This window comes from Syngnathus floridae, chromosome 5 (genome assembly GCF_059516105.1).
Source record: "Syngnathus floridae isolate MCC-2025c chromosome 5, RoL_Sflo_1.0, whole genome shotgun sequence".
NCBI classification, from domain to species: domain Eukaryota; kingdom Metazoa; phylum Chordata; class Actinopteri; order Syngnathiformes; family Syngnathidae; genus Syngnathus; species Syngnathus floridae.
The window spans coordinates 12,750,265-12,775,853 of NC_142417.1; the positions used below are offsets into that span (position 1 = coordinate 12,750,265).

Consider the following 25,589-nt stretch of genomic DNA (forward strand, 5'->3'; position numbering starts at 1 on the left):
ATAAGACTCAGGATTAGGGTTTTGATGAATAAACTAATTATCTAAGTAAGGGTTGACTGAAGTTTGCCACTGATTCATCTGAGTGAACTAATCTGCTAAAGCACTGCCTCTTCTTTTTGCAGGTGTCTGACGTAGGATCAGAGAAGCTCTTTTCTCCCACCACACCCAAAGGTAGGAGCCCACTTCTTTGTCTGTTCCCCCTCCTGGGTTTACGTCACTTTCTAAATCATGTAAATCCTTCTCCCCTATGAAATCCCACAGCTAACATTCAGATTTAAATAGGAGCATAAACAGAGCTGAGCAAATGCAAATGCCTTCGTTTTTTTGCCAGGGTGAGGAGTGGTGTTTCCTTGCTGACACTGCCAGAGGCTTAGCCCTCTTACATATTGGTTCATTAGAGGGGATTTAGAGCCTCTCTGCCACATGCTCCCTCAAATGGGAACTTCCCCTCAGGCAATACAAGCTCCCCGACAGCAGGCCTGAGCCATAATGGATGCCAAAGGAAACGAGAGCTCTTTCAGACGCTCAGGCTGTGTGTATTTGCCAGTACGTGCTTTGCCACTGCAATGCACGAAATACAAACTTCAATCGTAGATATCAAGTTTGAGTGAGGTGTTAAATTGTTAAAGGCTGGGGATTTCTGATCAAAATGTTTGGACTTTTAATCTGATTTTAGTAAGGCGTGTTTTTTCCAATACTGATCCCTATTTTTTTTCTTTCTTTTCCTTCAACCTTAAGGAATCATATATGGATTAAAATGATTACTTGTGTTTTGTTATACTTAAGCAAACCTACATTGTGAGGCAAGGTCATAATAAACCAAACAAAAATAATATATTGTAATCTTTTGCATCTTAAGCCTGAGCAAGACTCTATTTAAACTGTACACTGATAAAAGTGCTGGAGCACACTCGCAGCTCTTGTTGTACAGTTTCGTTTGCGCCATCCTTGTAATGTAATGTTGAGGAGAATGTTCATACCTTGGCTCCAAAAAGCCCATTAACAATGAAAGTCGTTGTTTTCCACGAGAGATGTTGGTTGATCGTCTGAAGCAATGAAATGGCTCCTCGAGAAACCAATCGTTTACAGCATTTGCGTGTCACTGTTTTCATTAACAGCAGGCCAGTAAAACTCCTTATCAGAAGGTAAAACATACTGTAATTTTAATTTAGATGATTCATGGCAACCTTTTTCTTTCTGACCCAAGCTTTCACAATGAAAATATAAATGAGAGATGCATTTACTTGAGCGTGTATTTTCTGCTGAGAACTACATGCACACACAAACGCAAAACCATTCTCCATCACATACACTATTTCAGTGGCAGCCTGAAACATAAGAAATCCTGGATCCTTGTAAATGTGCACAAAAGGTTGGATAAGGACACTGACATTAGTCGCTTGCGATTGTGACTCCAATCATGTAGGTATATGTGAATTATGTAGATAGATAGATAGATAGATAGATAGATAGATAGATAGATAGATAGATAGATAGATAGGTAGATAGGTAGATAGGTAGGTAGGTAGGTAGGTAGGTAGGTAGGTAGGTAGGTAGATAGATAGATAGATAGATAGATAGATAGATAGATAGATAGATAGATAGATAGATAGATAGATAGATAGATAGATAGATAGATAGATAGATAGATAGATAGATAGATAGATAGATACTCATAACCATGGCATACAGTAAATGCATATTTAATGATGTGATGTTTATCAGTTAACAGTTTCCAAGGTAAGGACCTGCTTTGCTTTGCTTGCTTCTCTGAATTGTGTGAACTTTACTAAACTAAACAAGTGGGATCAACCTGAACTGTTCCGAAGTCCATAATCTGTTTGACTAATGAGACAGACCAACATTGTAATCATTGGCCGTAAAACCCCGTATTTACGTTCAAGGACGCTGGTTTGGGGGCCGGACATCATAGCCTTCAGTCTCTCATATTATTGACTTTTTATCATTTCTGCTGTTCGTCATTTCACAACTTGCTGCAGTGGAAAACTAATAGAGGAAGCAAACTATTCTCTTGGGGTGTTGTTACCCAAAGGCTTACACATTATCTTCTAGATTTTGTCTCTTCATTATGGGGAAGCAGAAGCCAAGTAAAATTAACTGGTGTTTTGGTTACCTTCCTTTTCTTAACTGACGGTCAAATATGGATTTCAGGAGTATGCTATACTTAAAGTATGCAATGGAACAAGGGGCTTTTGTTATTGTATTGTATTTCAATTGACTGTTTTCACTTGCTCGAAGGTGAATGAGAAGCGAAACGTACTTGAGAGTAAGTACAAGGCTCCATACATACATACATACATACATACGTACGTACATACTACATATATATACATACATACATACATACATACATACATACAGTATGCACTTCACTTCAAGGCCTAACATTTCACAAGGGTGTGCCTTTGGAAGTGATAGAAAGTTATCACCTACTACCTTACAGTGGCCAAAAATTTGAAAGGAACACTTGGAATTTTTTCTGACGGTGTTGAATGTTGTTTGCTTCGGTGGTGGAACATAAATGAGAAGCAGCAGCTTCGCGGGGCCCCACGAAATGCTTTGCTAACAATGAGGCTAAGTGCCGATTTTTGTGGGAATCATGGAATCTTGTGATGTTTTTTAAACCATGTCTTTATCACCAGCAGACATCCTGAGAAACATCGGGTGATAGTATCAGTGATGATGTTAATGCTCGCATGTATCCGTTATTGCACATGCTACACATGGTCACACCAACAGTAAAACTGAGGGCATCTTGGGATAGTGGTGGAGAAAAATTGGTAGAAAACTTATCTCTGAAGTGGATTTGTGGCCTTGTAATCCTGATTAATTTTGACCCGTTGTGCTCATTTTAAACAGAGCATTACAGTAAGCGTGAACACAGCAAGCTCTGGGGTGAAACCGGGAGCTTAGCGGCTTTGGGAGGCTTAACTGCAGATGGCATTTTAAGCCGGACTTAATAAATTGTTTCCATTAAACTTACCGGCCCACACATACTGGATTAGAAGAATGGGACAAAGGAGAGAGAGGTGAGGGAGATGCACACAAATGCCATCATGCACATCTGACTCAGCTGACATCTTCCAGAGGGCACATGAGAGTTGAAAGCTGAGTAACTGCTGTGTATGAGGATTCATTTCAGATTTCATGCCTGTCAGTGTGACAGATGTCCATTGGTTTAACGGACATACCTCGGTTCAAAAAATTGTGCAAGGCATTCTTTTCTGCCTCACGTAGCCTCTTATTTACAGGAAGAATTCAAGACTTTGTCTCGTAGACCAAAGACTATGGAGAGAAAATAACAATTTTAGAGAGGCGGGTAATGTACAGTTTTAAAAATGCGAACCAGTTGGTTCTGAAAACTTTTATTTAAAAGTTTTTATTTATTTCTGTATTTACAACGAAGAAAAAAAAAGGCAAATCCATGGTCTCTGCGTTGAATCAACTGCCTATCTGCGGGTATATGGCCTTTGTTCGAACATAAACGTTTGCTGCATGTCAATAAACGTGTTATGGTCTCCCCCACTCATCTGTTTCCTCCTTTCTTTGCAGCTCAAGCTTTCAGGAAAATGAAATGCCATTTTCACCGTCTGGATTGTGAATGCTAGAGAACAGAGTAGGGATAGTAAAAAGGGAGCAGCAAGGTCAGGTGCAGGGGGATTGAGAGCAACTCAGGCATATTGAAGTAGATGAGAGAGCATGTTTGTATTCGTAGGAGCAGCTCTCCCCTGCCCAGGTCAGTGTAATGTTTCACTAACCTCAGTGGTCATGATTCACCTTTTGCAGCCTCTCATCTATTAAAGACTGAATGGAAGACGACCTCTTGACCAACTAATCCATTTTTATATTGCCTCATCCAGTTAGAATAGAGCAAAGGTAGATAGAAAGTATGGGCTGATGGGCAAGATTACTTCAGAGCAGACATGTTGGGCAAACAAACTCCCCAAAGTGTTTTAACATAGACAAACTAATGCATTCTGAAAACTGACAATAATTTATCAGGAGGAGGTCATTGGTAATAGTTGCTCCATTGGCCATTTTTAAATGGCTGTCCATCTCCTTTTGCCACTAGCGTTGTAATGCAGGCTTCGGTGTTTCATCTTCCAGCATGAACTGGTAGAGGAGGTGAGGTGTCCAAAGTTAAACTCAGTTGAAGGCAAGTGCTTAAAGCTAATCTATGGGCTCACTCTCCTCTATGGATTCCTCACCACAGTGGCTTTAGACTCTAGGTCAACCCACAATATTTTAGGGATTTACGAGTGTCATTCAAAAACCTTCAAATCAAATCCTCCAAGAAAAGACTGGAATAGTTCTTCTTCCTATTGTCAGAACTGAAGAAAAATATCCGACTTGCATTTTTCTCTACCGTCAGGCTGCCTCCAGCAGGTACACGGCAATACTCTTCTTCCTGAACCTCCCGATGCACTCATCCAATCAGTCACAAATACCTTCAGGGTCACAAAGGAAAAAAACTATCACAGTCTTGCAACAATCCACCAGCAGGTTGGCAACAGTACATTATTCAAATGCATTCTCCTTATTTATTTATTTATTTATTTATTTATTTATTTATTTATTTATTTGTTTGTTTGTTTGTTTGTTTGTTTGTTTGTTTGTTTGTTTGTTCATTCATTACTATATCTTATTCTTATATACTGTACTAGAGACGTTGCAGTTGTGTGCATGAGTTTATTAACTTAACCCCTGCTCAGTGTACTGGGTCATAATGGATTGAGTCACGACGTCAGTCAGGTCAATCTATTTCAGTGGCTGTTAGGTATTACATGTCAGAATACTTGACACCCGTCAGTTACTCCTATCAGTCTTTGTCCTCCATCTAAACCTGTACACCGTGATCAGCTGTTGTGACAGAGAGGGGTGACAAAAAGGGAAAATGATTAGGCCACTGTGTGGCGGTGTGGTTATCGATTGTTATATAGATCCACATTTAGCTGTGGAGAAAGCGTAATTACACAATAACGAGCCATGAGCATATTTAGGCGAACCTGTAGCGATTGTGACCTGTGTGAAGGAACTAATCTAGCTACATTGCTGTACATACAGAACAACAGTGCCTTGAGATTAACGATGGACTAATTCATTAATCGACAACTAATCGATTATCAAATTTATCAACGAGTTTTGAAATTGAGAAGTCGTTACCAGTAATTGTTTTAACATAACATTGTGCAAATCGTTAGAATTTCTGCGTCTCCGAAGGAAACGATCTCATATATCTCTAGTCCTGCTTTATGCTCGTAAATAAAAAAAACAAAAAAATCAGCTAAACAACAGCATTGTTTCTTGAAAAACTCATAGATGGGCTCATTCCTGTCAAGGGGCCACTGTATCTGATTTTTAATTAACGGGTGATCAGTCCAAGTTATTACCTCTTCTGGTTGTTTAATGAAACTTGGGAGTGAAACTGATTAACTTGTGTGAAGCAACAATGAATTGTTGCAACAAAAAAAACCAATATGTATTTTTTGTATTTGTCTTACAATCCCCCGCTGCTTAAATCTATCCATGCAGAGACATTAGTCTTGTTCATGGAGTTGATGCGACACTGCTATGAAAGAAAGGACTTCATGTAAACACGCAAGTGCCACCTGCTAAAATGAATAGAAGAGTGCTTCTTTTGGAGGATTGTATGCAAAGATAGAGGAGAATTGAGAAAGGATAGCTGCAGAGAGCACATCATCTGTCACATCTTAATCCTCTTTCTCCTTCTACTTCTCAGTTGAAGCTCAGCCAACTGCAGCAGAGAAAGCATTCATTGTTTACTTGGAAGAATACATGACCAGTATCTGTCTTATCACTGCTGTCAGGCCTTACATGTAAAGTGTTGCCTGTGATTGCTTTAATGTTTTGTCTTGATTATACAACTCCACTCCATAAGATGGGGTTTTCCCTACACATTACTTTCAAGTTGTATTTTCTGCTGTGCACATTTTAAAATCATTTTTGTTAAGTGGTACAGAACCACTGTTATTTGCAGATGAAGCCTCAACACCCATTTATGGAGACAGATGGTGGGAAATTGTGGCCAAACACAGTGCTTGGATGATGTTCAATCATTGGCAAAGTGACGAGTGTCAGCCAAGACATACTTGTGATGATATGAAAATGTTAATCCGCTCTTCTCAAACTCCAAATTAGAAAAGCATTGGCTTGAACAGAAAGGGTATACATTTCTTTAGATTTTGTGACGACACCCATACGTTAGAAGTCAGTGTCAAAGAGGCATCAGGAAAGGAGTGGAACCCAGCGAGCAGATCCCTCATCAAACAGACATTCCACCAGCCTGTCCATAACATACTTTCCAAGTATCTCCAGATGGGTGGTTGTTGTTCACTGTTTGTTTAGTATTCCCTAGCGCCTAGCATTACACCTTTCCGGTTTGTAACATTTACATTCACGTTTCTGTCAGTAGACTATCAGAGCCGCTCAGTCTGAAAGCAATACCACAGGCTTGGACTTAAACTGTATACTTGGTGGTGGTGGTGGTGGTGGTGGTGGGGGGGGGGTGGGGGGGTGGGGGGGGGGGGTAAGGGAAGGTTTATTGCAGAGCCCAGCCAAAGGCCTGAACTTAACCCATGGAGAAAATAGTCAGCCTCCATGCTACACAGAGAAAGAGCTTATGTTTCGTCCATATTTCACTTGGCAAATGCATAATTAATCATCCTTGTGTTTGTTAAGTAGGTTCGGTGGTAATTCGTTCAGACACAGGGGCCTCCATTTTGGCCAGTTCAGGGAAGGCTTTAAAAAAGCATGCACCGTGTGGTCTCCTACAATAATCAAACAGTCATCTGTTTTAGTGTTGTTTTTGGCTACCGTTATATTCCCCGCTCTGGGCCTTGGTGGAGGGGCCCCTCATGGCTTCGGACTATCTGTAATACCCCAGTCAACAGAGCATAGGGTCCAACCTCCATGGGGGTCGGATTTTTGCTGCAAGAGTGTGATTACAAGGCTGTTTGCTTTGGGAAGCAAAGAGGAATCATGGAAATCAGAAGCTGAGGGTTTGATATAAAATGGCTCTCACTATCTCATTTTCCTCTCGTCCTCCCTCTTTCTGACTTTGTGCATGTGGCTTTGTCTATTAATCTATTATTCAGTCAAGATGACTCTCTTCGAGGGAACAATTTGGGGAACAATCTCTAAACGCAGTGAATGTGTACATTGGATATTGAAAGCCAGGGCCTCTCATCCAACATCAGTGACCTCTGACCATACAAATGTTCTTCTGGCCGAGTAGACACTTGAAATCATGTGCATCAACTTCCCAGAGGAGAGAAAGTAATTGTTTCTGCAAAGGATGGCCGATGCCATATTTTCTTTCATTCCTCTTAGCTTGTATTGCCAGGTGTACCATGAAGTTAAACCATGAAAACCATAATATCCTGGACTTTCCAAAAACATTTAAGGTATCACATCTCCCATGTATGGATGTCGACCCCTCAGCAACTGCCAAAGAGTCATAGGTTCCTTACCGCATCATTTGCTGGGAGGTTGGCCTATTGCTGACCTAATCCCAGTAGCAGGTGCCACTGGAGTCTCAGAAGTGCAGTGTTGTTTTTCAGACAGAATGGGCCACCTGGGTCTCGATAGTTTATGGTACTTAAAACACACTCTCAAGTGTGACACTTCCATCACGTACCTTCACAATAATCTAAGAGCTGGCAGCAAAACAGAGAATGGAGGCTTTGACAAGAGTTTACAAGGTTTGATGTGGTGTGGCATCTCCGCTTCGACACAGTTTCATGAAGTGAGTCACACGCTCTAGGGTTTCATTTGAAGCCCTCTAATGCTTTCAGTGTTGTTTTGTCTTCTGCTGTCTGAAATATGTCAAGCGAATTTGTTTTGTCTTGTTTTTTTATTTTTGTTTTGGCATCGCTTTGCCTAGTTTGACATTTGTCAGAAACGCTATGTGTTCATGTGTGTGAATGTTTTTTTTTTTCTTCTGGCGTCATGTTTCATCTTGCACAGAAATGGGTTCTTCTGTTTTACTTTGCACCCTGCCCTCTTTGACCATACTCGCACATATGTTCACACGTTTCTTCATACTGGCATTCCACCACACAAATCAATCAATTCTTCACTTAGCATCACACTTGGAACATCACAGTGAAATATGGTGCCCTTGAAATCAATCAACTGATGTGACTTGGTTTTCAGAGTAGAACGTTTGGGTCTTGTTTCTGTTCATTTACCTGACACCACCCTCTGCCCCACCATTTCGCTGAATTAATTAATGTCCCTGGAGCTCTTTCTCCTTTATAGTGTTTCTGTCATTCTCTCTTTTGCCAATCAAGATAGAGAATGGGGGTCTTACAAATTTCTACAACCCTGACGCATCATGCAGCAAGCCTTGAAATAAGCACTTTCGCATCTCAATTTGTGAGTCCGAATTCATATTTTGCACCCCACTCAAACATTAAAATCCAACACTGCAAATGGGTGTTTATGTGGGATAACGCAGAGCTGTCAAAAGATGCGAAAATATCTTAACACTAACTTGTGAAACACGTTTGTTCCGAAATATATATTAAAAAAAAATCATTAGAGTGGCCACTTTAGATCTTCCTCTGCTTTCTCTCTGATCTGTTCCTCGGTCAATTCCTCATAACGGAGTAAGAGAGTCCCGCTCGTTGTGAGCCTGTTTTTTCACCGAATTGAAATATACTGTGACATACGTACTTATGTCCATGGTCAATGTATTGTGCAATAGACATCAGTCATCACGAGTACTAGCTGCCTTCTTCAATTAGTTAATACCCCCCCCAAAAAAACCACACTATTGAAAATGATGGTAACATCTACATTCCTCGCTTTCAAAAGTCATCAAAAAACAAGAGTAGCTCAGGCACAGCTTGTGATACTCAACACTAAGTCCGTAACGGTGTTTATCCTGCTCCACTCTTCCTTTTGGCACTAAATTGCAATGCCTGCTTATGTCAAAACAATGAGCGAGATATAGTGAATGGTTTGGAGCTGTCAGCTCCCAATTGTTGCGTTGCTTTCAGACTATGGAGTGAAAATGGAGATGTGGGAGGAGGAAAAGAAAAACATGCAGGCTCTTTCAGCCCACTGTCATGCCACTTAGGATTTGTTGATGGATTTTCAGCCAACCATTTCCCTTCCATTGATAAGTAATCAGTATGGCACTGAAAGATAATATTATATCCACTAAGTGGCATGTGGGCTTTATACATGTTCATACACGAAGGAAGACTGAAAAGCAACATTTGTTTACATAGCTGAGCACTCATCCTCTCCACCTTTGCTTGGACTTGTAGGTAAAGGCTCCCTTTTTTGTAGCTTTTACATATCATTCTTTCTTCTTCCTGTCCTTGCTATGTTTTTTCCTACTGCGTTCTTTGCGGATTGTGAGCCAGCTGGTGGGCTAATAGTGGATGTTTTCCTGTGGAGGACCAAAGTGATCCTGCTAAGGCGTTATGAAAGCTTAAGTAAAGCTGACACGTTGCTGAAGAACTACAGCCCACACGGTGCTCCGCAATAGCCTGTGGAGAGATTCTGAAAAGGTCTTTAAATGAATAGGAGACACAGGGAGGCTGCCACTGTCCTCCCACCGGTGTCCCATGACACAGGAGGCTCTAGTTAAGTCCTTTATTAGAAGCGGCATGCGCTGTCTCCAGTCACCTTCATAATTGTAGGACCATGTCCATTGTCATAATCAATTGAGACAGCTGTCACCGCGGCGTTCAAGTCCACTAGGCACCCGTGTCATGCTAATTAATGAAATGATAAGCTAGTGTTTTTAGCATTTAACAAATAACTCCTGAAAAGCCCCCTTCTTTTCAAAACAAATGTATCCCCAAGGTTCAGCAGGCATCAATCTCCCTGGCCTCTGGCGATCAACCCACAGAGGCCTCTAGGTAAGAGGGATCACTGGGGTCAGTGACAGTCAATAGGGTCGAATTCCTTGCTGGCAGGGTGGGCCATGCTGAACAACCATCCAACCATGCTTTTCTGTTAAAAGTTGGAGGATGTACCCCTATTATTTAGGCGAGCCTAGTGCCAGTGACCTCAGACGACCTGACTATGTTCATAGGAAGCTGAAACTGATGCCGATGTCCCTGGAACACATGGACATTGCTGGAAACTGTCCTTTGGGGGGAGGGGGAGACAGCGATTAAGGGATGAGCGGGCAAGTGAAGGGAGTGTGAAGGTTTATTGCTTGTCTGCAACACTCCATAGCAAGGGTTAATGAAGGTTTAACTTTGCTTTTAAACCCAGTGGACTGTGTATGATATAAAATGATTTGGACGGTTAACATCTCCGCCCCTCTTCTTGTCCCTCTCTCTCTCTCTCTCTCTCTCTCTCTCTCTCTCTCTCTCTCTCTCTCTCTCTCTCTCTCTCTCTCTCTCTCTCTCTCTCTTTCTTTCTGTCTCTCTCTCTCTCTCTCAAGCTAAATGTATTCCCCGCCCCCTCCCACAAATGCACTATGAGAGGTGGATGGCATCTGTGTTGTGCACCATATGGTCACAGTTAGAACTGGGATCTGATATGAGCCTGAAAAGTGGATTCAGCCCAGCTTGTGCTGCCAGCTCTCTAAAATGAACATTGGATTCTTAATGTATGCCTGGGCTTTGACTGTAAACGTGTTACAGCTTAACACCCGTCTCCATTCTGCTGCCAACTGACAAAAGGATACACTCCTTTTGTCAGTTGCTGTGGAAAGACAGCGGAATAATTGAAATGTCCCAGCTGTCCCTTGTCTTGAGCTATCTTGGCCAGATTCCTCCTTGTCCATTGTCCTATTAATGTAATTTGCAAACATTGTCTTGGTGCAACTTGTTATCAGCTTGGGGACACTTTAGGAAGATTAAATAGTGTGAAGGAAAGCAGGCCATTGCACAGTTCTCTAATGATATCAATATCGGCATTATGGCCAATCAATGTTGCTCATTCCCTCTGTTCGTGTAATGTTAAATTCTATGACTGAACACACTCACATCTTTCATATGACTGTCTTTTAGTGTTGACTGGGAAATTCCGTGCCTTCTTCTACTCTAGGAACTGAGCTCTGTGCAGTTCATGCCAAGAGAGGAACATAAACCAAGTCATCAAGCGCTCCTCCATCAAGGAGCATTAAACTATTCTGCCAACCAGAGCAGGCAGGGTAGGGATCACGGCAGCGTGAGTTCTCACTTACTATTAAGCAACGTCTTTAAGCCGATATCCCAGTTTATTTAAATATCTGTCCGCTCATGGCCTCGTCTCATCAGTGCTGCCATGAATGGAGTCAACCACCTGTTTGCCTACTAAATGAGAACGCCCGGTGGCCTTAAGCCTCTTTTGACTCTCGGTGTTCTCACCCTCTCTTTTCAAAAGGAATAATTTCCATATGGCCGTTTCTAATCGGGAGGGAGAAAAAAAGCTATTTGCATATAGGTTGTGTTTCCCTGTCTTTTGTATGAGACAACGTGATGTCAACCGTGGACAAGTGATTTATGGAATACACTTATTTGCATGCTCAGCTTTGTTTGTAAAAGTTTTCATTCAGAGGTACATAATTATTCTCCTGCAGCTTTATTCGTAAGGTCGTTGGGTCCATTTTGTAGTTAGCAAGGTGTGTGTTAGAAATAAATTGAAAATTGCTTCAAAAGGAATGCTTTTCAAAGGCAACCATTTTGGTATTCAAAGCCAGGTGAGTGTTCGTGTGCAGTTCTGCCCTTCGGGGCTTTGACCTTTTGTTCTTGAAATGAAATGTGGCAGCACGCCTTTAAATTGATCTATTCTTGATGATAGCTACTGGCTTATCATAGTCTAACTGAGGCGTAGGACTTTCTCAATCGTTCGAGTTAGAAAATTTGCTTAGGCAAAGACAACATTGTCCTGTATTTGTGCAAGCTCGTGCATCTGTACCGCAGGGATAAGAGGGGGTCACAAGTGAAGGGTGTGGAAGGCTGGAACAGCTGTGAAGCAACACGGGGCTCACGTCTCCCGCTGGACACATTAGTCATTTCTAGGGAAGCTCAATGGCCTGTTGTCCGTCTGCTCCTTTCATTTGTCCCCTTAATCTTCCCACCCTTGCAACCCCCTATGCTATACTCTTCCAAAAAAAAGGCACGTGCACATAGGGCAAAGGCCCAATTCCCAAGTGCACAGCCCTGGCAAAACTATGAAAAGATCAATACTAGCATGAGAAGTCATCTGGTGGGCAGGCTTGCAACATTCCCCAAGGGACTTTTCGTTGTCCCCTCAGTGCGCTAGCCCAGCTCACTGGAGGGCTTTAGGTGACTGTGGCAGGGGGGCATTCTGTTTTACCCACTCCTACCAGCTGCTAGCTGCTTAGGTTTACAGAGAATTCATTCGGCATTTGTATCGCACAACTGTCGGCTGCAATACGTTTGCTGTTTATCAGTACATAACCTCAAGGTAGGGGCTTGTCCAGAGAAACAGAGAAATGGAACAATGCCAAACTTACTACTTTGGCAAAAGCCTATGAGTGCTATTTGACAGTTGGTATAGCTGTGAGTTATTAGAAAATGTAACCGTTAATTTGTTCCAGATTACTCCTGAAATGATAACATGTCAGGGATAATTTTATCCATATTTGAAATGATGATTGATATTAGCAGTAATAATGTAGTTTACGGTGCCTATAAGCGCATGAGCATTGTCGAGCAATGTTACAACTGTAGCCCCATTTTTGTCTGTACTCAATTTTGTCCCCGCCTGTTTGTGGGTGTCTTGACTTGCAGAATGATTTTAATGAGGGTTATAATGGTCAAAGTGCCTCCTTGCCTCTATTAGACCGCATTAGAATCATCGTTACGATATTGCATTGCTCATTGTGGCTTCACATTAGTATTAGAGCTCTTTCTTTCTGGTGAGACTTGCTTTTCTAATACTCGCCTTGCATTGTGGAAGATCACATTGCCATGGCAACCTCTCTCAATAAAGACATTTTGAGCAAGAATATTTGCTTTTTTGCCACTTATGTGCCATATTATGTCTCTGATTCTTTTTTCTTTTTTTTAGCTTACTTTTATTCCACACCCCATATCCTATATAATATGTGGGTCGATGTAAGCCTGGATCTAGGAATTTCTATTGAGATGGTCACAATCTCAAGTCTTAGTTCTGCATTATTTGAATATTTGAATACTAAGGGGCAAGGGAGGGGGTGGAACGATTTCATAAAAAAATCAAAGTACTGAACTGCCTTTGTAATTATCTATTTAGCACCGTTATACTCACTGAGAGTACTTGTGCAGTATTTTAATCGAGTCCCTTACTGAGAAAAGAACTGCAGCATTTCTGAGGATAAGCAAGGCGAAAAATCATATTCTCTATCCGTGTCTGGTTCTCGTGATGTTTTGCTGTGTTTGTCAAGGAAAAAAGTTTGTTCATATGCGTGAAACAAGTTTCAATTAGAATTTTGATGTTACCCTCTCAAACTTGCTTTCTGTTTTTGGTTAATCAGATTGCAACATATGTTTCATTATGATTCAAGGGCTTAGTAATGATGAGAAAGTGAAAGGTGTTGAAACATGGCATGTTTCTCATGCTGGAATTGTAGAAAATTCTAGTGTTCAATTGTAGCAATTTAAGAAAGATAATTTGTTGGAGTGCTAATTATAAAGGCTCGCTGAAGGGCCAGTAGTGAAGAGTGAAAACACGCTGGAGCAGTTCTAAGGCCGTTCTCATCGTGCTCTAATGCCATTTCCAAAATCTTCTGAAAGATCATATCCGGGTACATGAAGAAACATGGACAGTAAGGCCACAGTGTCTCTTTACAGCACAATCGAAACATAATAACTTCATGCCTGATTGTGTGCTCAGCAGAGCTACGAATAGGGGCCGACATTTAACTTTAATTAGCTGTGATTTATTCATGTTGACTGGATAGCAAGGAGAAATTGGATCATCTGATTATAGTCAAGCATGAAAATGACCTGATTAAACACTTAACAGAACCAAAGAGGAGGGAGTCATGAGGAATCTGGAAAAGGAGACATTAGGGCATCAGCAAAATTACTAAGTTTCGTTCATCGTTGGGGTGGTTCTCTGCATCCACATTGTAACAAAAAAGTCCTTCCTTATAAAAACCGAGGGACATTTTAGGGGAGGCCGTTTGTTCTCCAGCAACAATCAGACTTAGTTCTCATTGTACATTGTTGACCTCTGACTTGGCAAATCTCTCCAAACAATCATCAGCTGCAGTCCTTTTGCATAATCAGTCGAGTATGTGTCTACATTCGTTTCATACTTTTTATTCTCACAGCGGTTTTGTGTCTCTTCTCAGGTGTGCCAGCGAATGAGAGTCTTGAGTCCAAGAGTTGTAGCTCAACCAAAGCGTCTGGTTTTCAGCGCAATCGGGAACAGAACAATATTGAGGTGCCATTTGCACCCCCGCTGCCCAGCCCTACCCCGGCATCAGCGCCAACGGGCTCTCCGGCCCCCGCTGCAGCTGCGGCGCCCCCGGAACCTCCTCGATCTCGCCTCCTGACCCCGTCTCCTCTCGGTGTCAAGAGGGAGCTGCAAGGTCCACCCCCTGTCCCTTCCCCTTGCCTGCTGAGGGCACCACCCCAGTTCTACCCTCCTCACCTACACTCACAGCAGGAGCCCTGCATCCATCCACCCCCACATCCCCACCACGCCCGGCCAATCCTAAGCCATCAAGTGCACCACCCGCTGCAGTACAACCTCCACGACATCAGGTAGGTGTTAATGAGGTGCAAATTGGTTACAGAGCTGTGTCAAAGACAAGAAGCTCTTATCGTCCATTTATGACCTGAGCAAATTATTACACAATAACTGCATCATATATTTAGTGGCGCTCTTCACCCTCAGTATGAAACAACCCTTAAGTCTTTAAAAAGCGTCATGAGCTTTTTCCATTATACTTCATGTGCATTACAGCCTCAATTTCTCTCTTTGTCCTCGTAAATGCTACATGCAATGCAGTAAAATCATAACATTTTCCAAAGTCGTGTTTTGTAGCGGCGAGATACTGTAAAATCACATTCACCACACGATATTGACTTTTCACATCAAAATTGATTTTCAGCCACCCGTGCAAGATTTACAGTTTTTCATTTAACCGTTTCCTCCTTTAAAATGTCAGCGCAGTCTTCCCTCACCTCTGAAAGAGGCTTTATTGCATGATCTTTCTTGTCAACTCACTATTATCATTTGATTGAAAATGTTATCGATTTCCACAGAAGTGCATCATGCCACTAATTTGAATGTAAAGTCATTTAATCAAACATTTGAACTTGAATCTTTGTATTCTGTCACCTTTATCTTCAGCCACCAGAGCAGTCCTGTTCTGCCTAAACACCACCTCACTCCATCTCAACATCACCCACTCAGTGGGCTGCCCTCCTCGGCCCCCACCTTGCCTCTGTCCATAGCCAACCTCTCTACCTCGCACTATTCCTCCCTACGGAGCCCGGCACATCGCCATTCGGCCATGTTTGCAACCCCAGCCACACTGCCTCCACCACCAACCTTACCTACCAACAGTTTAGTGGTGCCCGGGCACCCTGCGGGTACCCCCTACCCAGGTAATATTGCAAACGCCTCACAACAGATAAAAACACGGTTTACTTTGGGGGGTTAGTTAGTATATTTAAACATAATCCCACTACATTGAATACTGACAGCTGTGCCCTGTTAAGTTATGCCTTTTACCATTTTGGGCTTTGAGGCCATGCAAATATTTCTAAAATAAAATCTGCCAATGCATGTCTAGATTTTGATTGAACATTTTCAGCAATCTTCATCAAATTTTAAAAAGAAGAAAAAAGTACATTTAGCAACAACAAAAACTACTGGTTCCAGTACAGGTATTTTAATTCATGCCTGAATGTCACACTTGTAAGCCAGTTACCACCATCCAGTTTGTGGATTACTTGTAAATGTATTTAGGTTAAACACATAGCTCCTAAAACCTTCAGCATTTAGACAAATTCCTATTTCAAGTTTAAGGTAGGAGAGTAGTTCTCATCAAATGTTACTTCTTCCCTCCTTTGGAGATTTATTCTTTTACGTGTAACAACCACAGCCTTTCTTTGTCAGGCCTAAGCATAAACACAAGTTCTATAAATACCTGTACAGTAAAATTGAACAATGTCAATTTCATGAGTGTAAATTGTAAATCAGCACATTATGTCTGTATTCTATTCTATTATCCATGACTTGGATTAGTTGGAGGTAAGTTGCAAAGTAAGTACCAAAAAAATCCAAATCAATTCTAACTCATAAAAAAGACAAAAAATATATATAAACAAAAAAGTAATGTGAAATGGATTTAGAGCCTCGGGCTCAAAATTCTTCAATTTACCATGACATTTGACTTACATATGATTTCAATTTTGGAGAAATAATTTATGGCTCTTTTTTGCTCCAGCGCGTAAACATGTTCATAAAGTATGAGTGGATGTAGTGAGAGAACCCTTACCACAAACTCATCAAACATATTCTAGATTAACTAGAACATCTGAAAAGGCCGTTGTAGATAGTAAATGGAAACATTGGCCCACAGACGTACTCTGACATCATCTCAAGTCTTCTCAGACGTGTGAAAGCTGTAACAGTTGGTGTGATGGTAAATATCAGGAAAAAGTAAAACAAAACAAATACAGTAATCCCTCGCTACATCGCGGTTCATTTATCGCAGCTTCAGTACATCACAGATTTTTTTCCAAATTAAAAAAAAAATCAAAAATTAAAAATGAACTTTTAAATTGAGGAATTATGGCACAAAAGTTGCCTACATGCAAGCAGAAGGCAGGGAGTGCCCACACAATTGCACTAAGTACACTTGTACCTTTAAAAAAAAAAAAAAGTTACAATAATAAGAGTTCTAAAAACATATTTACAGTATTGCACCTTGTTGTAAAAAAATTTTTATAATAATATAATGGTTCTAAAAAGATATTTACAGTATGTACACTTGTACCTTGTTATAAAAAAGTTGTTATAATAAAAGAGTTCTAAAAACATATTTACAGTATGTATACTTTAGCTACATCTACTGATGTTACACACATACACACACACACACGTATCATATTTATATTTATATTATTTAAACATTATTTTCTGTATGTCATTTATACTACATATCAATATAGTATTTACATGTTTGAAACTATTATTTAATGTTCTAATGATAACATATGCACATATATGGTTTAACATACACTTATTGATAAACAAAAAATGTGTATGTTAAAAAAAGGATGACACTACTACGGATTTTCACATATCGCGAGTGGTCTTGGAACCAATGATTCGCGATAAACGAGGGATTACTGTACTACTGCTGTGTATCACACAGTGGTTATGAAGGAATTCAGTAAATTATTTGGTTATTCTCATTCATAAATGTACTACTTTGAATACTATGTTTTATATAGCTGCTGTGCTGATAACCAAGTGATAAGTAGGAAAGTAGTCTACCACGTTACACAGATGGAAAAGTACATAAAAGGTATAGCTGTACCAATTTAATTTTGTGGACAGCTCTAATACCTATTGAGTTGTTAAAAATATGCTGTGGATCACAACATTCAAAATCACACACTGTGTTATATGCAAAGGGCATTTTATATGGGTGGTAATGGCACATATCCAGGGTGCAAAATTGTCACTGAAACTGGACAATCATCCAAGCTGGAGAAAAGCAGCGCTTAAAACACACATGTTGAAAATGCTGCGCTCTATCAGCAACCTAATGCAACCACAATATTTAATCTCGCTAGTGATTGGTGGTTGTAATTCTTTCCTTAAATGCTTTGAAAACATTACCAAAAACAAGGACAGAGACAGTCGTCTCCAGCGACGATGCTTGTCGGTGAATTCTGCATCACCGTGCATTCCATTCAACGGCAAGTGTGTGTGTTTTCTGCTGGGATGACTCTTGGTTCTCTCCTGTCTTTAGATACCAGCCTGTTGATATCATTCAACCAACCTATCATGTATTGCCAGCCTCATTCGGGGATTCTGATTGGCACATTGTCACAGGCAACTCTGTTACCACCACCAATGAGTCCCCACGTAGAAAATCCTCACAGCATGAGCTGGAGAAACAGAGAATGCCAGGTGACTATTTTCTTTCTCTTCTACCCTTGTTGTGAAGACTGACTGGGCGCCCGTGCCTTTTTTTTTTTCTTGTGTTCCCACCTTTCCCCCTCTCCCTGCCCCCCTTTTCTGTCCTTTTTTGGGGGGGTTTTCCTCGCTCTCCTTTCTTGCAGAGCATGATCTACTGCGGCAGGAGCTGAACAACCGATTCCTGGTTCAGAGTTCAGAGCGAGGCCGGGGGCCACCCGCCTCACCGCTGGCCCCCGTGTCGCTCCTGAGGGCAGAGTTTCACCAACATCAGCACATGCACCAGCACCAACACACCCACCAGCACACCTTCACGCCCTTCCCCACCAGTCTGCCCCCGGCCGCCATCCTCACCCCGCCCACCGCACCTCCCATGGTGCGTAACCAAGCCAGAAATGTGAGGATAAGTAAAAAACAAAAATAATTAGTAAATCAAATTTGAAAGTTACTTCCCTTGCCACCAGTCCCAATCCCCTTCTTAATCAGCTCCCTCTATTTATTCACCCCATAATTGACCCATTACGTCCCGTTGCTGTAGGAATCCCTCCCTTCAACAAAATAATCACCTAAAATGATCCGTTTAGATTTGTGATCAAATCCACACTGCTTCCCCCTTATTTGATTCACACACGCAACCATGCACAAGAATACATTGGACGTCAAATGTGTGTATACAAATTTTTTACGCTTGCTTTTGTACATTTCCATCACATAATTTACCATATCTTGCGTTTCAAAGAGACTGTGTTGGGTCTGCTAAACAGGACCCCAAGTTTGATATGAAATGTCAGTCCAATAATTTACGTACGTTATATTAAGGTAAACTTTGTGTTGCCATGTTTTGAAAATGTGGAAGCTCTCATTGGCATGTTCAAAGTACTAACAAATTATCAGATAAGTGTACACAGAGGCAGTTTGTAGAATGCCGCCACAGTTTAGATGCTATTTTGATCCTGTGGTTGGGTTGCCGCTATTGCTGCTGCTAACAGACTGCCATTAAGTTTAGCATGGCAGTTTATAGGCGAGCGTTAATCTGTATTTCCCAGACTAGTACTGAGGAAAAGAGTTTATCACTATTCATTCATCATTCCTCACATGCAGCAATTGAGGCGGGAATCACAATTTTCCTCTCATGGCACAAGTGTAATAGATGTCATCCGTCATCTCCCGACCTCTGATTAAGAGCATGCTGGTCCCATTAGTAGCTCACTTTAAAATTCCCTCTATCCTGTAGCTCAAATATCAAAGCTCCGGCACGGTCTCAGATAATTACTGAGTGATTTTCAGTTCAATTATTTGCCATTTGGTATGTTGGTTATCTTTGACATGTCAGGAAATCCATATAGTACACAGTCTCTGCTTTCATGATGAAGAGACTTGCTCACAGTCCAACATCTTGAGTTGTTTTCTTTTTTCTGTGTTTCATTTTAATGTGTTTTCCTCATCCCTCCATGTTCGTAACAATGATTCTTCTCTTTGGATGCATGCCGAGAGCCGCGGGATTAATGATGTAGTTGTTGTTGCTGTGTTGTCAGGTGGTTTAACACAGTTTCTCTCTCCTGTCTTCTCCACACTCCTCCTGTTGGCTCTTGTATAATTTCAGCTGTTACACTCCTTGGCTAATGGCAGTAATTAATGAAATTACACAGCATCAATATTTGTTTATTGTTCAGTGGCCTCAAGCAGGTGGCTTACCAAATGGCAGCATTGACCCGCACTGCCCCCCCCCTCCCCTCCCCCCCTGCAACGTATGTGAGCAAGAAATATCGATGAAAGATAAGCTGTTTAGAATAAAATCGACAAGCACCGTAAATTCCAGGGGTGAATTTCCCCCCTTTTCCCTTTACAAGGCCATAAAGCGACACTTCTAGCGTTAAGAATTAAGCAGGCCGGCACTTCAGTAATGCAGAGGAGGCATTTAATGAGCTCGAAAGCTGGCTCGAGGTTTCTTCTCAGTTGGCTGTCTGTCTTTGATTTGGGCTCATTAGGACCCATGAACGAACACTGCCGCCGCTGCTGCTATTTTTGTGCAGATGTGAATGTCCCTGCCACACCAGAGGGCCTCCAAGTCCAAAGCTGTGTCCTCACAAGGAGTTTAGCAAACAGCTCAACCACCCGCCTCGCAGCACACATTGCAATATATGTCCCGACTCCCCACTAAGTTTTACGTAAACTAAAATATGTCAGTGCCCGCCAAGAGAGTTTCTTAACACACTCACCAAAAGCACCTGCAAATGGTTTGTGTATTTGTGGAGGGGAATAAGTTACTGTCACTTGTAATTAGTGTGTTTAAAATTTTCGAGCCTGTATTGGCACGAGAACAGATGTACAATGCCGTTATTCATGTGTGGGACAACGTTTTCGCTGTCTCCTCCCCGTCTCAGCTTCATGATGAGTTCCTCGTGCGTCGAGGGCATGATGAAAACAACAACACAGTTGTTGAACGGCAAATTACTGATGTGGCTATTCCCCTAGACAAGAGCTCCCCTGCTAAAAAGCTTTCACCACATCACTTTAGCGTTTATAGATTGTTTTTTTCAGTGTATCAGTTACACGCTGATCTGTCTTGAATCAGCTCGTAACCATTGATAACGCTGTCTGTTCCACTCACATCAAATCCTAAAAGACAGACTGGTCACACAGTAGACTCCTGATTGTCTTTCTTTTCTTTTTTTCTGTTATTCACAAAGATTGGATTTTTCCCCTGCTTAAATCACCGCTTTCAAAGTCTAGGTTGCTGACAAACAACTTTGTTTTCATGCTGCCTTTTCAACTATAGCTGCGGGGGCCTCTTAGAAATCCTTAGTAAAAACTATTAGTTTCACATAAATTCTCCAGTGGTTTGGTATATAATGATATAATTCCCATGATGAACACGCCCAACTCCACCCAACCACAGCCACCCTCGCCTTGTGTGCTCAGTTGGATAATTTGCTCTTGTCCTGTTAATAATAATTTTACTGCCTTATCTGACAATTCAATCTAAATAACCCCATGACTGGTGAAAGCCAGCTGCTTCACTTTAGGGCTTAATAGTCTGAATCAAATCCTGCTCTTTGCTGTTTTGCAGATGGTGATCATATGTCTTGTTTTTTTCCCTAAATATCACAAGATGTAATGATGAAAGTGTTATACAGTATGTTGGACTGAGTTAAATTGATCACGTCTAATCCAATTTTGTGTTTTCTGTTGTTTTTCTCTTTCAGTTTGACAAATATACTCCAAAACTGGATAATCCGTTCATCAGACATCATTCAAATGTAAGTCATTGTAATTTTGAATCACTTATCGGCATTTTAAAAGGTCAATATTTGACCTATTTGTTGTTGTCCGAGGATCATTTTGTTTTCTCCCTCCCCTTTCCCCCTCAGTTCTTCCCTTCCTACCCCCCTACCATGCCAGGTATGCCCCCGCTGCTCCCTCACTCAGGACCCTTCAGCTCACTGCAAGGAGCCTTCCAACCTAAGGTCAGTCCTTTAGTCAAATCGCATCCATGAGCTGAAAAAAAAACACAAGAATTTCCACACAAAATCACCTGTTTTGCAATTATACATTACAATGCACTCACCAGCTATTGTGCAGTCAAAAAAGTGGTGTATTCAAATATACAAAGTACAGTATTATTTTCTGCTATTTCAGGTCTACATGGTCTGGCTGGGCATTAATTTAAAAAAAAAAAAAAAAAACTGACGATCAACAGACTATATGTCAAAGACAACACCATGTACCACCAAAATAAATTTAGTGGAAGAAAATGATGAAATGATCTCATTTCACATGCATTTTATAACATTCTATATGGCAGTTATTCAACAAATTGGTGTCATTTATGAGTTAGAGTCAATGCAAAATGTGTTGTCTGAGCATGCGGCAGCCAGAGCTGAGCATTGACCTGAGCCATGACAGGCAACAGCTGAGAGCATAAGATAACATCTGTCTGTCTCGGCGAGACAAGCCTCCAAAGGCTGCAGGGGAGGTAAAAATGGGAGGGATAAGAAGATGTGGGAGGAGGGTGTGGTTGTGTCTGGCAGATGCCCAAAGGCTCTGACCCAGTGTAAGCACCAATCAAAGCTGGCCTAAATCCCCTGGCCTTATTCCCGGTGGGTTCTGTCATGAAGAGGCCCTTTTGTTAAAGGCCCCTCCAGATGGGTCACGGAACACTCTTATATGTGGAAATCCTCTGAGAAGCATTCTGCGTGAGGAGCTCGGGGTTGGGATACGTGTGTGTGTGTTTGGATGTGTGCGTGCTGGAGAAAACCGATGACTTAGGTCGACCTGCAGGAATTTCCCCATCTGTGATTTAAGGCTGGATTAATACGGCTGATCCAGGCACTCTGATGACACGAAAAGAAGATCAGAGAGATCCGAGATGTGTTAGCCTTGCGCGGGTCAACAGCTCCAGCTTCATTGCACTTGTACTCACCATCATCAGCTTTGACACAGCAGTAGCTAAAGATTAGAGAGTTGAAAATGATAAATGGAATTGTCTTCCATTCGTTTGGAAATAGAATGCATTTGTGCACTTACATACTGCACCTTTGACTGTTGTTTCGTACGCTTTTCCGGTCACCTTTTTCTGCTAATGTGTGATCTCTCTCGTTCTCAGGCATCCAATCCCATCGATGTTGCAGCACGTCCCGGAGCAGTACCTCACGCACTCCTTCAGAAAGATCCACGGGTAAGCATCAAGCCATCCATGACGGACGAGTAGTTGGCAAAGCTGCTGCATAGTTATGAAGTTTTGGGTTCAAATTTGCACTCTAGCCTTACAGAGTGGCGTTTGAATATTCTCCTTGTGCTTGTGTGTGTTTTCTCCTGGTTCTCTGGCTCCTTCCCACAAACGGTCAACAAATACGGTCAACTAAGGTTAATTTAAGGCTCTAAATTTTGTGAATGTGAGCTTGAATGGTTGTTTGTGTAAATGGACACTATTATTGCCTGGCAACCAGTTCAGTGAGGATACGCCATATAGAGATGGATGGACGGACGGCTACAATGGAAATGTTGAATGTGTGTTTAAGAAATGTCTTTGTATTTAGGGTTAAGGCTACTTCTAACCCAATCGGACATTTATCCATATGAAACTAACATTAATGCCATGAGCTGTTCAACAGCATCACTTATTTCTTCTTCATAAAGCTTAGATGACAAGTATTGTCTGCTTCTCCACACAGATAACGGACCCATTCAGGACCAATGTTCGAGTAAGTTACAACTTCCTGTTCTTTCCGTTATAATGTTTCATGTCTCTGGCCAGGCCACAAAGTCAAACATTCCACAATAGTGGTTGACCAAGAAAATACAAGCTGCTGCATTTAAGGATAGCATTGAGGTCGCTCTGGGTTATAGTCGTCTGGGTTAGACTGTGTTCGTAATTGCTTTGTTGAAAGCCACAATGACTCCCCACTTTGTAGTTTGGCCAGAAATTCTCAATATCGACATCCAATTTTAACTTTGCCTATAAAGGCCAGCTGGCTAACATTGGTTTCTCTTTAAATATGTAGAAACCTGGCAAGTGGTGTGCGGTGCATGTCCAGATCGCGTGGCAGATCTACCACCACCAGCAGAAAATGAAGGTGCGTGAGATGGAAACAGTTTTTGCTGTCACAAAAACTAAACGTGTTAATGAAACAAATCACACACATAAAAGGTCATACAGTTAAGTCTCGATATTAAAATCTGGAATTATGTTATTGAATATTGAAACCAAATGCAGGTGCTTTTATGCTCTGAAGAGAAATCATCAGTAACCATCACAATATTGAATACATCTAACAAATTAGGGACGTCACTGAAATATGTGGGCTCATTAAGACCCCTGCACTGCTGGTGACGTGTTAAAACCTTTGTTGTAAGATGATGCTTCATCATTGGAGATGTAGTTATTTGTTGCCTAGCAACCACATTTTCTCCTCTCTCTGTTTGTACCTTGCTCTAATCTAGCAAATGCAGCTGGACCCCCACAAACTAGACATGAATGGGAAGCTGGATCTGTTCAGCCGACCCCCAGTCCCAGGTGTCTTCCCAGGATTCCCATATCCTCACGACCTGGCCCGACCCCTCTTCTCCTCTACAGGTCAGTGGGGTCCCTCAGCAGCAAAATACATGGAGAAATAATATCAAGAGACATCATTTGAATCATCGTGACTGACATCCATGAATAGCTTTGTTGCTTCTGGTAGTTGTACAAACAGAGCCTGTATGTCCAAACTATGTTTTGTTTTGCAATCGCAAAATAAAGTTTGCGATGTGAAGGGATGGATTTGAAAGCGTTTGTGAAAGAAGCGAGCAAACATATTACCAAGTGACAGAAAATAAATTAATCCGTCAGACAGTTTTTGGGAAGCCTGCAGTCACATAAAAGCTATGTTTTGTTTGACTGAACTGGTCCAGTTTCATAGCAATTCAATCATCTTCTCCTCCAGGTACAGCGAGCAGTTCTATCTCGCCTTCACTTGAAACTTTTACAAGCCTGTGTCTCAAACATGTTTTATCGATGCAAAACCAGGAAACTTGTAGAAACAGAAATGTAGAGTTGAAAGGAGCTTTGGAATATTTGATATGACATCACTCTGAAGGACTTGGATCATTCAGAAACTTGAAAATTGCATTACTGAATAGATATCTCATAGTCATTGTTCTTGTTTTTCTTTTATTTTGTTTGTTCCTTTCTTCCTTTCTTTTTTATTACAAACATTAACATGTTACAACAAAAAAGCAAGAACAACATCCTTACAATCAAAAATTTAAAATAAAACAAAACACAACCACTGCAAACAAAAAAAGACAGACAAAAGACCACATACCCAAAAAATCTATGCAATAATTAACAAAAGAAATTTACAAAATGAACAAAAAATGTAGTCTGTAAGTGGCACGATGAAGTTTGATAAGAATTTAAGTCCAGGGTGTCCATATTTGTCCTTATCCAAAACATGTATGCGTAACAACCTGTCTGTCTGACAATAGGATATTGCAAACAAAACTGCACGGTGGTGAGAAGCAATGAGTTCCTAGTAGGTGTATGAATGATCATTAATTTTTATTATTGGCAGAAAAGGTGAGTGTCAATATGGAATTTTGCTTAGGGGCATGGGGGCGTGGGCCGGCTCTGTGTCCAATATCAGATTTCATTTAGGTAATTGTGTTTTGTCCTGCACCGAGGGGGATACTATCTGTTAATTATGCAGTGGAATGAGAGATATACCATTTTATGGATTTGCAATACAGTCATTGATTAAAGCAAAAATCCACTTTGAAAACTTGAACTTTAATTTGTGCACCACTACCCAAACCTGAGGTAATTATCGAGCCATCGAGTGTCTGATTGGAAACTAATAATCCCCATGTCACTTCTCCGCTAGGCTCAGGCCACCCAGCTCCCTCTCCATATGGTCCTGCTCCCCACCCCAGTGGTTTCCTGCCTCCTAGCCATTTGGCAGGTAAGTGTAAGTAACTCCATGTTATAATTGTCTTCTTTT

The 25,589-nt window shown here is 41.3% G+C and overlaps 1 protein-coding gene across 9 annotated transcripts in view; it reads left to right on the plus strand.

The window, feature by feature from the left end:
* Positions 1 to 25,589, plus strand: part of fbrsl1 (fibrosin-like 1) — a 222,553-nt gene that overhangs the window by 192,020 nt on the left and 4,944 nt on the right. For 4 of the 9 annotated variants that reach the window (XM_088375372.1, XM_088375377.1, XM_088375375.1 and 1 more), the window contains 11 exons: positions 123 to 171; positions 14,297 to 14,711; positions 15,304 to 15,560; positions 18,255 to 18,505; positions 21,315 to 21,368; positions 21,480 to 21,575; positions 22,715 to 22,786; positions 23,283 to 23,312; positions 23,613 to 23,684; positions 24,052 to 24,184; positions 25,473 to 25,556. In XM_088375372.1, the coding sequence (XP_088231498.1) occupies positions 123 to 171; positions 14,297 to 14,711; positions 15,304 to 15,560; positions 18,255 to 18,505; positions 21,315 to 21,368; positions 21,480 to 21,575; positions 22,715 to 22,786; positions 23,283 to 23,312; positions 23,613 to 23,684; positions 24,052 to 24,184; positions 25,473 to 25,556 (1,513 nt within the window). Of the gene's footprint in view, positions 1 to 122; positions 172 to 14,296; positions 14,712 to 15,303; positions 15,561 to 17,941; positions 18,103 to 18,254; positions 18,506 to 21,314; positions 21,369 to 21,479; positions 21,576 to 22,714; positions 22,787 to 23,282; positions 23,313 to 23,612; positions 23,685 to 24,051; positions 24,185 to 25,472; positions 25,557 to 25,589 lie in introns of all 9 variants that reach the window. The other 5 variants (XM_088375380.1, XM_088375381.1, XM_088375373.1 and 2 more) reach the window with 3 other exon arrangements.